Source organism: Ochotona curzoniae, unplaced genomic scaffold, assembly GCF_017591425.1.
Source record: "Ochotona curzoniae isolate NIBS_2020 unplaced genomic scaffold, NIBS_Ocur_1.0 contig_4105, whole genome shotgun sequence".
NCBI lineage: Eukaryota > Metazoa > Chordata > Mammalia > Lagomorpha > Ochotonidae > Ochotona > Ochotona curzoniae.
The window spans coordinates 6,677,237-6,694,108 of NW_024466129.1; the positions used below are offsets into that span (position 1 = coordinate 6,677,237).

Consider the following 16,872-nt stretch of genomic DNA (forward strand, 5'->3'; position numbering starts at 1 on the left):
CAAGCCAAAGATTGTTTTCTGGTATTAAGATCTAATGAAATCTGCTTTGCTGGTCATCAGACTTGCTTGGGACTTCTTTGTTCATTTCTGTTTGTCCTGTTTGCATGGGAATGTTTGTTCTATACCTCTCCCAACATTGTATTTTAAAATATTGTGTGTTATGGTTTTACGGATTCAAAATTGAACAGGAATATTGCCTCAGGATAGAATCATAACTTGAGTTCCACCCATTTCTGATATGGATGACCCATGAAAGGAAAATGGAGGTAGTGCACTGATTTATGTTTAAAGATTTTTGTTCTCTAAGTGACACTGTTAAAATGAAAAGGATAAGCTAGAAGCTGGAAGAAAGCTGCAAATCACATGTTAAAGGGCTTCTATCCTGAATATGGAAACAACTCCCAAATCTACAATAAAAACATCACAATTCCAAAGTGTATGTAACCTGCATCACTGTGAAAAAAAATCGGCAACTAGAGTTCAAGTTTGTGTACTTTTGTATTAGGCTTATAGTTTCCAGCCACAATACCAGTTTTGAAGTTACTTAGGCTAATTCTTTCCCCTACTCCCAACCTACTTCAATCCGGTTAAACACACATTTATACTACAGTTAGATTCATGTGTCACAAACTGCATTTCATTCTGTGGTCCTCCAGTATCTTGTTCGTTATGTATATGAGCTTGTGTTTATACATTACAGCTTAGTTTTTCTGATAATCCCAGGATGCACAACATCATACAAAGTATACAAATATCACATCATATATAGTTCCTTCAGCTGAGCTTTCTTGTTAGTAATCAACTACTTCCTCTTCCTCCAGATACCTGTAATCATTCATCTTTATTTCATCTTAAAAGTTTTGCCTTTTTCAAAATGCCATAAAAATGGTATAATCACTATATATCCTTTAGAGCTTTTTTTTTAAAAGATTTATTTATTTTTTATTGGAAAGGCAGATATAGAGAGGAAGATCTTCTGTCTGATGGTTCCCTCCCCAAGTGGCCACAGTGGCTGGAGCTGAGCCAGTCTGAAGTCAGGAGCCAGGAGCCTCCTCCAGGTCTCCCACACGAGTGCAGGATCCCAAGGCTTTGGGCTGTCCTTGACTGCTTTCCCAGCCAGAAGATGGGAACTAGATGAGAAGCGTGGCCCCTGGGATTAGAACTGATGCCCATATGGGATCCTGGCACGTTCAAGGCAAGGATTTTAGGTGCTAGGCCATCTTGCTGGGCCAAGCTTGTTCTTTTTAATAACTTAATGCTAGTTCATTGTGTGCATTAACTGAACATTTCATAAAGGACATTTTAGTTGATTTCACTTCCTGTCAATTACATATAACACTGCTATAAACGTTGGTATATAGGTTTTTGTGTGGATGTAAGTTTTCAAATCACTTGATAAATACTTTGCATTTGGTTGCTGTATGGTAGTATGAAAGTGTCGCTCACTATTGCTGTATCTTTTTGTGTTTTCATTGGCAGTGATTGTAAATTCCCATCTCTTTATATTCTTGCCACCAGTTTTTTATTACCAGGCTTTTGAATTTTACCCATTCTAAAATTCACATTGAAGTATCTCATTGTCATTCTAATTTCTCACTGATGACATATAATACTTAACACCTTTTCTTATATCTGTTTGCTGTCGGTGTATTTTCCAGAAAAAGGTGTCTGTTGAGATCAGAGCTCATTTTTAAATTCATATTGTTGAAAATCATGCTTATGAATTCTCGTTTGATCGTCCCATGGAGAGGCAAAAGATTGCTAAGTGAGTATCTGTTGAGAACAATTAAAATGATCTAGTTTCTCTACATTTTTTCTTAGATTCAACTTCAATTGCAACAGAGTATTCCTTTAAATTTGATGAATCCATGACGGAAGATGAAATAGAAGAGAAATCGTTTCGGTCCTTACTGCCTTCTGAGAGTCACCGCAGATTCAACATGGAGAAGAAGAGAGGCCACCAGGAGGACTCCGATGAAGAAGCTTCCCCAGAGAAGACCTCGCTGTCTTCTGCCAAGGTGAGTTTTTCTTTCACGTAGGGTGAACCAGGAAGGTGCATTTCATATTGAACTTAATTGTCAGCTACCACGATTAGTGTGCCAGGATATTTTATGGTTTTTTTTTTTCTGTGAAATCTTAGTTCACTTTCCTTACAGAGCAGGGTACTAATCTATGCTTTGAGTGATATGTGAAGCCTCTGAGGTTCTTAGCCATTACTGTATTTCTGGCTCTCTCGCTTGTTTCAGTCTTTTTATACTTTTTCCATTAAAAAACTTACATTCAGGTTAGGCATTTGCTGAAGTAGTTTAAGATGCTGCTTGAGACACCCACGTCCCCATCACAGAGCCTCGGTCCCACCTCGCTCTATTGAGTGCACCTTCCTGCTGATGCACACTGACGAGGCCACAGCAGCAAGTAGTTGGGTGTCTGCTACTCGTGTGGGCACCCAGACCGAGTTCCTAGTTACCGACTGTGCTTTGGCCCAGCTTCAGCTGTTGGAGGCATTTGGGGAGTGAATTAGTGGTTGAAAGCACTCTTTCCTTTTCACACAAATGAAAAAATCAGATTACATTCATTCTTAGCAGATCATGTACTTTTTAAAAAAAAAGATTGTTTTATTTATTTGAAGGCAGAATTAGAGTTAGAGGGAGATATCTTTCATCTGTTGCCTCACTCCCCAAATGACTGCATTAGCCGGGCTGGACCAGGCCAAACGCAGGAGTGTAGAATTCCATCTGGGTCTCTCCCACATTGGTGGCAGGGGCCCGTGCACTTGGGCCATCTTCTGCTGCTTTCCCAGGAACATTGGCAGGGAGCTGGATCAGAAGTGAAGCAGCCAGAACATAAAGCAGCCCCCATATGGATGCCTGCATTTCAACAAGTGGCTTAAGCTGCAGATGCTGATGTCAGGTACCTTTTAGAACAGAAGCGCCTTGTTACCCTACTTTGTATCACCTGAGAACAGTCTAGTCATAGTTACTAAAATCCAGTTGGCTGGACAAATTAGTACGTTTTAAACTTTCTTCTGTTCCATTTTTTTTTTTCCCGTATGTGCCATTTTAAGGAATATTCTTTCACATTATTGGTGATCTTGATAAATCTATTTTATTTTTATAAGTGCATACCTCTTTTAATGAAAGCATGTCCCAGAAGATTGCAAAGGTGACAAACCAGATGAACTGCTTCCTTTAGGAGCTGAGCATGCCATTCTCCGGAGGGCAGGACAGCTTTTCCAGGTTTACCATGGAGATGGTCCGGCAGTACATGAAGGAAGAGGAAATGAGGGCAGCCCACCAGTCCTCACTGCTGCGGCTCCGTGAGAAGGCCCTGAAGGAGAAGACTAAGGCCGAGCTAGCCTGGCTGGAGCATCAGAAAAAGTACGTGCTCTCAGTGAGCGTGGGTCTCGTGTTTCGGTTGTACTTCATGAAATGAAGCTGATTGCGGATATTTTTGTTTCATTCAGTTTGATCAATACAGTTTTTTATACTAGAAACAGAGCAGTAATCCTCGATTCATGTTAACTAAGCGTTTGCTTCATACCCACATAGCTTTTTTTAAAAAAATTTCTTCTGCTACCTAACCAACTAATCTTATTTTGTACTTCATTCTTCTAAAATGTTGTACAAAAAATAAATAAAATATTGTATATTTCCCAAAGTCTGTGTCTTTAAAGGACTTACTCTAGGGCTTTTTGTATATGTTTGAATTTGATCTTTGCCTCCATGAAACTTCTATCTGCAGACATCTGCGAGACAAAGGAGAGGATGATAAAATGCCCCCACTCCGGAAGAAGCAGCGCGGGCTACTTCTGCGACTGCAGCAAGAGAAGGTATGTGGGGAGACACAGCCCTCTAGGACAGTTCATCTTAGGCTGTTTTGTGAGTCCTTTCTCTTGCCAGATCTCCTTTTCTTCTTATCACCTTGAATGAGATGTAGCTGTACTTAACCTGATGACACCTATACTGCTATAGTTACAGGCAATCCGCCTCGTTTCTTCCAAGTTAGGATTGTGCATCACTACCTAATGTATACAGTCAGCCTTCGCTGTCATGTTATACATGGAATAAAGTAGTCTTTTGAAATGGCTAGTTAAAGATTTGCCAAAATTAGAGTTTTTTTCTTGTAGAAGAACAAGATGCAGAGTACATGTAGTATTATGCTATTCTTGTAAATTTTTAAAGTAGCCAATTAGTAGCATAATTCTGTGAAATGCTAGTATATCAAAGTAGGGGGATGCCCCAACTAGGTTCTGGGTTCCACTAGTGAGCACAAGGGTTGGAATTGGGGCAACGGTCTGGGCAGCACATGGCTGCAGTGTCCCTTGGCATGGGTGTGGACTGGATCTGGATTGTGCCAGACTGGGCTATACTCTAGCACACACTGGTGCTCTTGAGAGCCCGGATGGGTGTGGGATAGCTGAGCTGGGTCTTGGCTTCCTCCTGCCTCTGAGCCATGTGTGAGCTATGTTTAGGTGTGGTCCCGGTGGTTGAGCTGTAGCTCCCAAAGCTAAAGCCGGAATGGGTGTGAGCAAGTTGAGGCGAGGAGGTGGGCTACGATAGGACATGGGCTATGATAGGAGGTGGGCTAAGTCAGCCTGGGCCAAGGACCCACCAGTGTGCACAAGATCTGCCATTGGGAGGAGACCTGTTAGAGGAGCTTGGGGAACTGCTTTGTCAGGGTGCAGTCCCTGCAGGTGAGTGCAAGTACCAAGGCAAAGAACAGCTCAGACCAGGCCAGGTTATAGTAGCTACCGGCATTCGTGGAACAAGCTGGGCCAGTTCATAACACACATTGGCAGAGCAGATCTGAGAAACAGGACAGGGTGCCAAGATGGGCCAGGTTGGGCCACAGCACCAGCCAGTTCCCATTTGGGCCAGGACTTGGGGGACTGGCTGGGCCTGGTTGGGTGGCAGCACCGGCCAGTGCAAGCTGAAACAGGGATAGACTGCACCGGACTGGCTACAGCACCCATTGGCAAATGCTAAAGTGAGATGGGCCATGCCAGGTTGGGCCACGCACCCACCAGCACAAGTGAGACCAGGGAGTGAGTGGATGTGAGCCTGGTAGTGGAGCTATGGGGACTCTCCTGGGCCAGTGTTCCTGCTGGTGAGTGTGAGATCTGGGACTGGAACAAATCAGGCTGGGCAGGGCTGTAACACCTACTGGCCTGGATGTGAATTGGGCTAGGGGATAGCTAGGCTGGGCCAACTGACTGTACCCACTGGTTCAGGCATGAGCCAGAGTAAGGGCAAGCTGGTTGGACTTTGCCACAGCATCAGCTGGCAGGTGGTAAGAGTTGGGGGGCAAATCCTGTCAAGCTAGACTATAGAACCATCTGGAGAGTACAAGATCCAGGGCTGGGTGTGGGCCCAAATAGGGAAACTGGGCACCTCTCTGATGGGCTGCAACTCTCACTGGTGAGCATGAGAACCAGGACCGGGGCTGTGCCTGGCTAGACAGGCAGTGGCACCCGCTGGAATGAGTGTGGGCTGGAGGGTGGAGTCGGTTGGGATGAGTTAGACTTCAAAGCTCAATTATGTGTACAAGAGCTGAGTGAGATGTGGGACATACCAGACCAGTCCATTACATATTCTGGTAGACATAGAAATCAGGGCTTGGGGCTGGTCCAGTGGGGGTTATTGGGAGTCGCTCTGACTAGGCTGCATCTCCCGCTGGTGTACATGTGGGCAGACTGTGGTGGGCAGGGTTGAGCTAGGCCACAGCACCTACTGGTTTGTGTAAGACATGGGGGCGGAGATAGATCTGACTTAGGAATTGGAATTACCAGTGTGGACATAGACTGCTGTGAGTGACAGAATGAACTGGACCCAGTACAGGTGGGCGCACATGCAAGAGATAGGTCTGAGACAAGATTTCTTTGAGGGTCTTCCGGCTAAACCACTGGACTCTAACTCCAGCCATGGAGAGAATGGCAGGACCTGTGGTCTGACAGTGGAATGCATGTGTCAAAACTAGGCCTCCTCAGTGACTTAGAGCCATAGACGGCATATCCAGAAGCACATGGAGGATATGTCAGACCATTGGAGCCTGTAGAGGACACCTGGTACCATAGCTGAGGAAGGGGGGCAGAACAAATTGGACTACTAACCCATGAAGCATGATAGCAAATGGAGACCCGGGTGGACTGTGTCAGCCACTGGGCCTTGGAAGGATATCCACATGCTTGCATCTGTGAGATCAACATTTCACAACTATAGAAACCACTTGAACAGACCCCTTGGAGCATGCTCTACATCGGGGACTTTGGGATGACATTGGGTGGCTGTTTGCCAACCCCGGGTGTTGAGGCGGTTGGGAGACTGGGTGTGGTTTCTCCTCTTGACTCTTCCCTTTCCCCAGGTACAGGAAGAAGTAAAGGAGATGTTGAAATAATAGTCTCACCCACTTTCCCCTGATCCTGGACCCTTCCTACCCTGATCAACTATATAAACATCATCAAAATAAAAATCTTTAAAAATGCGTATAAGGCCAACACATACTCATAAGAAAATAAGAGTGTACAGGAACCAATAATGTCAGTATTAGAGAAAGTGTTGGACCCTGAGAGTCACCCCTGGCGTCTCGGGGCGCCCCAGTGTCCTGTGGGCTGCTCTCTGACCTGGACAGTGTCGGTGTCTTCGTCATGATTACCTCATTGGCAAGGAGCAGAGGTAGACAAACGTGAAGACTGAACTGTATTGAACTTCAGCAGTTATTAATAGTAAGGCATATCATCTTTTGTCCACTTAATTAGCCATCAACACATAATATCCTGAATGGAGAGAAATTGATACAATGTATTCTTACTTTCTGGCAGCACCGTAAGCAGAAACAATCTTTTTATGAAAGCATTTTTTAAAATTTCAAGGATCATTAAAAGACTCATCATCTTTGATTTTTCTTCCTGTTCTTAAGTTCTCCTAAAAAACTAGTTCATAGTATGAGGCAATTAATTATAGGCATTAAAACATTATTTTGGATAGTGAAAAATTATGAGGATCTAAGAATTTAATAATAGGGATTGTTAGTTGACTTGCCATGCAACTAAACAACTGGTAGGACCGAGCGGCATTACTCAGAGATGTGAAAGGTATTAAGTTTAGAAAAGGAGTGTGAAATTGTTGGTTTGTTACAGTATCACTTATTTAAATTAAAGGATCACATTTATTTATTTCAGAGTGATGGATGTGTTTATGACTTTCCCCCTTTCTTTGAAATGTTTCTGCTTTTACCTAGTTTTTAATATGTGATGATTGGATTTTCTTTTTAAAATACTACACGTGGTTGCTTGAAATCTCAGTTTCCTCACTCTTTAAACCTTAGGCAGAAATAAAACGCCTTCAGGAAGCCAACAAGGCAGCTCGGAAGGAGCGGCAGCTGATTCTTAAGCAGCAGGAGGAGATAGAGAGGATCCGACAGACGACCATGAAGCTGCAGGAGAGGCTAAAATCTGCAGGCGAAAACAAACTGGTGAGTATGATGCAATTACTACGAGCTTGTGTTCTGTCTAATGAGGTGTCCGCATACCTTACCTTGCCTTCTGTTCTAATCTGTTGGATGCATTCATTCAAAGCCTGTGATAACAATAATGAAGGGCTTGTATGGGCCTATAGGTATGGGGAGAGTTTTTATCTTTTTCCCGTGGAATACTCAAATTTTGAAAGCAGCGCAAGATTTTTATATTAGCTTCAGCGTATTTTGCTTATAGGTAGGCATTTGGTCTGTTAAATGCCGGCTGGGGATCTGGTGCGGTGGCCTAATGGTTAAAGTCCTTGCCTTGCACATGCTGGGATCCCGTACAGGTGCCGATTCTAATCCTGGTGGCCCTGCCTCCCATCCAGCTCCCTGCTTGTGCCCTGAGAAATCAGCTGAGGATTGGCCAAAGCCTTGGGACCCTGCACCCATGTCGGAGACCTGGAAGAGGCCTCAGGCTCCTGGTTTCAATTGCCTCAGCTCTGGCCGCTGTGGCCACTTGGGGAGTGAATCAGCAGATGGAAGAGCTTCCTCTCTGTCTCTCTTCATCTCTGTATATATGACTTCTAAAAAAATAAATCTTAAAAAAAAAAAAAGATGCTGGCTGGTATCATCCCATTTTGGACTTTCTGGGCTGGGGTCTGACCGACTGCGCAGTCCTGCTGTTGCAGGCGCTGGGAAGCACAGGGTGATGGCTCAAGCCTCTGTTACAGTCTCCTGAGGTCAGTGTCGCTTAGCTCCGGGCGGTTGTTGCAGGCGTTGCGCAGTGAACCAGTGGGTGAAAGTACTTGCTCATACCCTCTATCTCTTGCAAATTACAGGGGAAAAAAAGCCTTCTACTTATAGACTAAATTAGGACACAGAACTTGCTTCTGCTTATCACTCCAAATTTACTCTATGGAACTCATATGCTGTTTCTGTGATAAATATTTCAATTATTCAGCTTTAATACAGTGATACAAGATTCAAAGGAAAGGATCAGACAAAAACTAAGGAATATATTATATAGATATACAGTACTAGTTGGAAAACCCAGATATAACAATATAATCTGAAAAGATCTCAAGTGTTTTCTGCTTTGTTCTTTTTTTTGGAAAGTAAGATATACAGAGAGGAAGATCTTCTATTCGTTGATTTATTCCCCTCGCGGCTACAACCGCGGAGCTGCGCTGCTCTAAAGCCAGCAGCCCAGGGCCTCTTCTGGGTCTCCCACATGGGTGCAGGGTCCCAAGCTGTCCTTGACTGCTTTCCCAGGCCACAAGCAGGGAGCTGGATGGGAAATGGGGCCCGGATTAGACCATATGAGATCCCAGCACATTCTAGGCGAGGACTTCAGCCACTAGGCCACCCCACTGGGCCACTCTGCTTTGGTTTTTTAATGGCACTTTAAATTTTAAAACAATGCCAAACAAAAGTTCACAGTAAAGATAATTATTTTCCCCAGTCATTTGAGAGTAAGAAAACAAGAGGTTAGAATTGATATGTTACTACTAATTAGCAGGACTGCTGGGATTAGAACTGGCCTGTTCAAGGCGAGGACTTTAACCACTGCGCTATCATGCCAGGCCCGAGGAAGATTGTTTATAAATCAAAATTTGGTAAGCATGTTCATTGTCATTTAAATTTAGGTTCTAATACACAGCAAATCTTGGCAATATATTAAGTATATGTAGACAATTGACATGGATATTTATGTACTGATGCCACTTCAAAAGTTTGCAGAAATTGAATTAAAAGATTTATTTTGGTTCAAAACATCTGAAATCTATGCATGTGATGAGTGTTGAAAAAAATTTCATGGGTTCATGAAAATGAATATTATGAAAAATGCTGTGCATGAATTCAAAAATAATTTTAACCAAATAAACTTTTTATTATATCCCATAAACTGTTAGAAGTTCATATTATAAAAATTATGAGCCCAGGGCCTGCCACGGTGGCCTAGCAGCTAAAGTACTCGCCTTGAACACACCAGGATCCCATGTGGGCGCCGGTTATAATCCCAGCTGCCCCACTTCCCATCCAGCTCCCTTCTTGTGGCCTGGGAAAGCAGTCGATGACAGCCTTGGGACCCTGCACTCATGTGGAGATTTGAAAGAAGTTCCTGGCTCCTGGCTTCGGTTGTTGCAGTCACTTGGGGAGTGAATCTTCGAATGGAAGATCTTCCTCTCTGTATATCTGACTTTGCAATAAAAATAAAAATTAAAAAAATCTTTAAACAAAAAAAAAAAATTAGGAGCTCAGTTTAATGTCTCAAATTCCAATTCATCACAAGACTTAACTTTTTTTTAGTTACTTTTTTTTACTGTGAATGAGAGAGAAGGAATTGGCCAGTAGTCCCATCTTATTGCCTTCCCGGATACCTGCAGCAGCTAGCACTGGGCCTCTGCAGAGCCACGAGCCAGGAGTCCCTTAGACAAGACCTCCCTGGTGCTCCCAGGCGTGTCAGCAGGAAGCTGAGATTAGAAGTGGAGTCAGGACTCAAACCCACACACTGACATGTGGATGTGACTCACGTGGTGTTTTATCTTGAAAGATTTCTTTATTTTTATTGAAAAGGCAGATCAGATTTACAGAGAGAAGAGACACAGAAAGATCTTCAACCCGCTGGGTCCCAGGTGATATCTTAACAGCTATGCTAAGCTCCACCCCAAATTTTTTTTCCCCCGAATCTTTCTGAAGTATGTGGTTTTTTGGTACATGTTAAATGCTATCTTAATTTCAGGCTTATTATAAGCTTTGTTTTGAGAATGAAGTTAACTTTGAATTGATAGTTTGTAGATCGCTTTACGATCCTTTTAAAGGTGGTAAGCTTTAGCCTTTTGTTTGCAGGACTCCCGTAGTGAGTGTGATATGCAGGATAATAAAGCAGCTAGTCCTGGTCCAGCCGACGTGGAGACCCGCAGTCCTTCTCCCATCTCCATCTCCAGCAGTGAAACTAGCAGCATTATGCAGAAACTGAAGAAAATGAGAAGCCGTATGGATGAAAAGTAATTCATTTTTGTAAATATCTCCTGTGTAGTTACCTTGAAAGTAGTAGGAATGAGTAATATTTTGATATACTTCATTAGATTACATAGTTGATATACTTTGTTATATAGTATTAGATTTTATAGTTGATATACTTTATACTTTTGTACTTTATAGCCCGCATATTTTAACATGCTTTATTAAATTAAAACAAAAATATTTTATGAATTCAGTAGCATTTTGGTAGAATTACTAGATTAACCTAGGAGTCAGTTAACTAGAACTTACTTGTAATCAGTTCTTCTTGCTTTAATAAAATTAGGTTTCTTATTTTAAAAAAATATTTTTTGCATGTATATAAACATGACAGTGTTTTTCCTTTCATACTTTTAAGGATAGGTAATTTCTAGCATTTTGGGGCAGCAGCTTGTTGTGTATACTGGCATCTTACTATGTATCAGGCTTATCTGTCGGAAGAGTAACATTTTAGCCTCTGAGTAGGTATGAGTTGTTCAACTAAAACCAGAAACGACTGCCATCCTCTTGGGATGTTGACTGATTTGGCATTCTAACCTTTCTCTGAAAGGTTTCTAAAAATTCTTTTATAAGACCCTTTTAAAGAAAATTACTCCTGCTGGGCTGTAACTCAGTTGTACATCAGCTTTGACCAAATAAAAGGACATTTACATAAATGTTCAGGTTTTACACTTGCAACATAAATGACATTTACATAAATTCATTTATTTGCTGCTGGGTATGCATTGAATTAAATGCAGTGGTAAATTAGCTGCCTGTGGACTCTGTCCTTGCCTGAGTAACTTCTGCCTGAAGCTGCTTCAGTATGAAAAAGACAACCATTGGAAAACTTTCTGCTTTTTCAAAGTAGCGATTTGAACCACAGCTTCAGCTTGAATTGTGTCTATGTCTTTCCACAGTGTGTGTTACATCACCAAATTTAGTAATGTGCTGTAGTTACATGTGACACCACCAGTAATACAGTTCGTTTTGAATAGTCGTGAGACTTCCTATTGATGCACGTACTTCAAAATGCTCAGAGAAAAGAGAATGAAAAACTAAATCCATGCGTTCTAGGGAAATTTAAAAAGTTTATGAAATTTTCATATTATAAGAAAAGTATGAATGAATTTCAGCAGTTTTACCCCAAAATAAACTCATTTTAATTTCATTCTTGCATGAAGTACTACACCTTGTCAATAAACTGGCAAGACAGCCATTTCATAACTTAAAAATACTTAAATTGATCATGAAAATAGCTTTGCAAAATACATACATATTTTAAGTTTAACAATATAAGAGAGTGAGATCCTATATTTAAAAATACCTGGGATTCCTTTTCTGTGACTTCCAGGGGTTAGACTAAGAATTCTTTGGATAATTATTTATTGAAATTTAGACCAGAGAGGCTTTCTTTCTTGCCTGATAGTTTTTTAAAAAGATTTGTTTATTTATTTGAAAGTAAGAAAGATAGGGAGAGACGCTATACGGGGCTGAGCCAGGCTAAGCCAGGAGCCAGAAGCACCATCTGTGTCTGTCTCATGTGAGTAGAAGGGCCCCAACTGCTTCAGTCAGCTTCCATGGAACTGGATCAGAAGTGGAGCAGCTGGGACTGGAACCAGAACCCATATACAGTGCCAGCTTTGTAGGTGGTAGCTTAATGAGCATATATCAGAATCCTATATGGGCACCAGTTCATGTCCTGGCTGCCCCACTTTCCATCCAGCTCCCTGCTTGTGACCTGGAAATGCAGTCAAGAATGGCCCAGGGTTTTGGGACTCTGCACCCATGTGGGAGATCTGGAAGAAGCTCCTGGCTCATGGCTTCGAATCAGCTCAGCTCTGGCCGTTTTGGCCACTTGGAGAGTGAATCAGCAGACGAAAGATCTTTGTCTCTCCTTTCTGCAAATCTGACTTTCCAATAAAAGTAAAGAAATATTTTTAAAAAAAGATTATTCATTTTTGAAAGGCTGGATTGCAGAAGATGCACAGATTATTTCATCCATTGGTTTACTCCCCAACAGCCACAACAGCTGAGGTTGAACCAGGCTGAAAGCAGGATCTAGGGATTTCATGTGGGTCTCCTGTGTGGGTCCCCTGTGTGGGTTCCATGTGGGTGCAGGGTCCCAAGGCCTTGGGCCGTCCTCAACTGCCTTCCCAGGCCACAAGCAGGGAGCTGGATGGGAAGAGGGGCCGCCGGGATTAGAACCAGCACCCATATGGGATCCTGGCGCGTTCGAGACGAGGATTTTTAGCCACTAGGCCATCATGCCAGGCCCCAAAAATAACTTCTTAAGAAGGAGTTATCCCAGGCCTGGCACCATGGCTCAATTAGCTAATCCTCCCCTGGCAAGCCCGTGTCCCGGTTGCTTAGCTTCCCATCCGGTTCATGCTTATGGCCTGGGAAGCAAAGAAGGGTGGCACAAAGCTTTGGGATCCTGTTTCCCACATGGGAGTCCTAGAAGAAGCTCCTGGCTGCTAGCTTAGGATCATCACAGCTTCTGCCATTGTGGCCACTTGGGGAAGAAGTCAGTGGATGAAAGATAGTTCTATCTCTCCTCCTCTCTCTAAATCTGCCTTTCAATGAAAATAACTACGTCTTTAAAAAAATTAATTTCTATAAGAAATGTGCTTCAAATTTATACTCTTTGAGCTGGATAACTTTGTAGATAAAAATTACAGCATCCAAAGCTTAGAAATAAGATATAAGGACACCTCTGTATCTTTGCAGTGTTATATGGGATTTATTCCACGGAAGAATGTGTCTTTGATTTACTGTTTACCACTGTGAGGGGTTTTAAAATCCTCATTTCTCATATATGTTGCACACAAGTGGGAGACACAAGGGCCGGCATTCTGGCATAGCTGGTTAAGCTGCCACCTACAGCCCTGGCCTCCTGCGTGGCCTCAGGTTCAAGACCTGGCTGCTGCACTTCTGATCCAGCTTCCTGCTAACAGCCTGGGAAAGCAGCAGAGTGAGCCAGTGGATGGGAGAGCTTTCTCTTTTTCTCTCCCCTTCGCTATCCCTATCAAATAAATAAATGTTTTTTACAGAAGAGACTTACTTCACTAATTTGAAAGTCAGAATGACAAAGACAAGAATGACAGGTCTTTCCTCTGCTGCTTCACCCCCCACATAACCACAGGGGGGAAGCCCACGCGGAGCCCAGCACCTGGCTTCAGCCTCGGGGGAGTGAACCAGTGGACAGAAGACCTCTCTCTGTAAATCTGGCTTTAAGTAAACAAACTTAAGAAATAATACATAAATATCAAACTGCTTTGATTACTTAAAACTAGTCTTCAGTAGAAATTAATCTTTCTGAATTGTGTTTGCTGAAACTAGAGAGGTCCTCGAGTTGAACAGCATTTCAGTAGAAGTTGGAGAGTGAAAATCTGATTTCTCACTAATGCCCAGGGTTCAGGCAAGGAAACACAGTGGTTGTGTACTGCATTAAACCTGCTGTGTACCTCTCACGGTCTGCAGCTTGTCGGGACGGCACTGTGACATTGACAGTGCCTGGTAGTGTGATTTTCTGTAGTCATTTAGGTTCTGCCATTCACAAATTTAATTTTTTTTCCTTAACTTGTATAACATCTGGGAAGATTGTTGCCTCTTTTAGGAATTACTGGTATTTTATCTCAACTTCATTTTGCTTTTAAAGGGTATACTAGTGTTCTCTGTCTCTCTCCCTCTCTCTCTCTCTCTCTCTCTCACACACACACACACACACACACACACGTATGTATTTTAAATTTTATGATTTAAAAGGCAAAGGAGGGCAGAGAGATTTCCCACCCACTGGTTCACTCCCCAAATGGCACAACAGTCAGAACTAGGCCAGGCTGAAGCCAGAAGCCAGGAGCTTCATCTACGTATCCTACCCAGATGCCCACTGCTTTCCCTGGCATGTTAGTAGGGAGCTGGGTCAGAAGTGGAACACCTAAAATTCGAATTGGCACCTGTATGGCATGCTGGCATTGCAAGCAACAGCTTAATGCATTATACCACAGTGCCAACCTCTGGACTATATTTACATTTCATTAGGAACAAATTTTCTGGAAAGAAATTCTAACTTTAAAACTTTTCCTACATCCTTTCTGAAGCTATTTTATTTTGATTTTATATTGGCCATTTCTTTTGTCCTGTGTTTCTAAGCTAGGATTTTTGAATATACTTAGTTTTTATAAGTGAAAAATAAGTGTCAACCCTCATTCTAATTGAAAAGGTTGCCGTTCTGTATTGGGTTGAACAAAAAAATCTAAACAATATTTTCACAGTTCATTTCACATGTTCCAATATTTACTTTTTGTATTAGGTCATGCATGTGTTTAGCGGTTATATATCTAAGAGGGTGGGTGAAATTTTAATGTTTGAATCTATTTTTGAGCTTTTTCTGTGTAAATTTGTCTTTGCAAAACATTTTGATAATTTGTATCAAAATAAATTTATTGTTCATTCTGAAAGAATGACAAGGAAAATTGCAGTGTCTTCCTAAAATTTGGCAAAAAAATTTTTTCCTTGAACTTCAGTACAGAAAATCAAGGCAATCCAGATGTGTGTGTGTGTGTGTGTGTGTGTGTGTGTGTGTGTGTGTGTGTGTGTGTGTGCATGTGTGTTTGCATCTGTAAATAAAGGGGAGATAAGTGCTGTGCTCCATTTGGGGAACAGACATTAAAATAGTCTTTTATTTAAAGATACAAGTACACAAGATTACACAGGCCTTTAAAAATCTAAATGAGTGGCTGGATTCATACCTGGATTTTCTCACCTCGGTGATGTACTGATGCGTGCCTAGCCCTCCCAAGGCAGTAAATGGTGCCTTGCTTTGTGAGCTGCTGTGGTGTCCATGTGAGCAGAAGCATGCTCTGTCAAAGAGAACTGACCTGCCCCAACTCCTGGTAGACTTAAACCTTTGTATATAAATTATGTACAGTGATTTACTCTTATAAAGAACTATGGTTTGTAAAGTAACTTTGTATATGGAATTTTTTTTCCTTATGCTTGGGCTTTAACAGGCAGTATTCATTGAAACGAGCTCACTTGATTCTTAACTGTACATCCTGTTATTTTATAGGCTGGGTTTATATTTTAATAATATTACTAGGGCTGGAGAAACTGATTTAAAGCAAGATACCTCCAGTGAGTCCTGTTAACAGCAAGGTTTATGTTGTAGATGTTAGCAGGGTTATTTCCTATAAGTAAGTTTCTAAATTATTATTTTCAAGCTAGCTTTTGGTGGTGAGATTAGAAAATACACGGCAGGGTACAGATGAAAATTAGTCTCAGGATTATACACGTGTGCTGATGTACTGGGTTCAAGGCTGTGACTGCTGTACTGTATGTTAAAGCATCTTTGAAAACTTACTGAGCGTCCACAGAGTACTCCTTAGTAATCTACTCTCACAGACAAGTACGTTTTTTCTGCAACTATGGACGATGGTGAAGTTCCGGTTGAGAAAGGCATGTTCATTTAGAAATTATTGGTAAGATCATTAGACGTGGTTTTTATGTCACATGGATTCAAGCACATGCGTTAACTGAGCAGCTTATGAAATTCTTCAGGAAGCATATAAAAGGTCTTTACTCAGCTTTTTGCTTTCCCCTTTTTCATTCTTCCTGCCTCTTGTTCTCTTGGGTTTAAAATCTCGCTCCTTCTTTTGTAGACACTGCTCTCCTGTTCACTACTTCTTCTCTGTCTTTACGTCTCATCACTGGGCCTCTCTCAGTGTCTGTTTCCCCAACCTCCATCCCAAATTCCAGCTGTATATCTACAACCAGTTGGTCAGGTAACTCAGCACCTTTCTCAGTGCACTCTCTGATAGAGCATGCTCTGATCTGTTTGGTTTGTTTGCCTTTTTTTCTTCTCTTCTTCTCTTTTTTTTTAACAGCCTTGAGGCCTGTTGTCAAATGTCACCTAGATTTTACCTTTTTTTTTTCCTCATTAATCTGACATGATTGCTCAAGCGGTTGAGTGGCAGTTCCTCTTGTACCTTTTGCTTGTTGGACGTGTGAATGCATTTTTGTTGGTTGGTTGGTTGGTTAACACCAGTGATATAAGCTGCTCACCTTTTATATAGCTGTGGCATCTACATTTGAAAAAAGCTTATTGCAGCCCCTAAACTAATCAAGTGATTTCCCCCTAAATCAAATATTTCTCAATCCTTTGAGCCTACAATCAGATTAAATTGAGGGGTTTGATAAATTCTTTTATTAAAATAAATTCTTATGTACATAAGACATTTGACTAATGAACAGTGTGTTCTCTGTGAAGAACAACTGGGCATGTCTCGGGTGGCAGGAGCTAAGCCAGACAGGATCTGATAATTAAAGTAAAACAGGCATGTGAACATACTTTCATTTGTTTGCTTGCTTCTTTGGGGATTTGGGGGTTGTTATTTGTTAATTTTGGTCTTT

The 16,872-nt window shown here is 41.9% G+C and overlaps 1 protein-coding gene across 6 annotated transcripts in view; it reads left to right on the forward strand.

The window, feature by feature from the left end:
- CEP350 (centrosomal protein 350) overlaps positions 1-16,872 on the forward strand; it is a 136,732-nt gene that overhangs the window by 88,184 nt on the left and 31,676 nt on the right. For all 6 annotated transcript variants that reach the window (XM_040984339.1, XM_040984342.1, XM_040984343.1 and 3 more), the window contains 5 exons: positions 1,822-2,018; positions 3,193-3,377; positions 3,742-3,829; positions 7,324-7,470; positions 10,306-10,463. In XM_040984339.1, the coding sequence (XP_040840273.1) occupies positions 1,822-2,018; positions 3,193-3,377; positions 3,742-3,829; positions 7,324-7,470; positions 10,306-10,463 (775 nt within the window). The remainder of the gene's footprint in view (positions 1-1,821; positions 2,019-3,192; positions 3,378-3,741; positions 3,830-7,323; positions 7,471-10,305; positions 10,464-16,872) is intronic.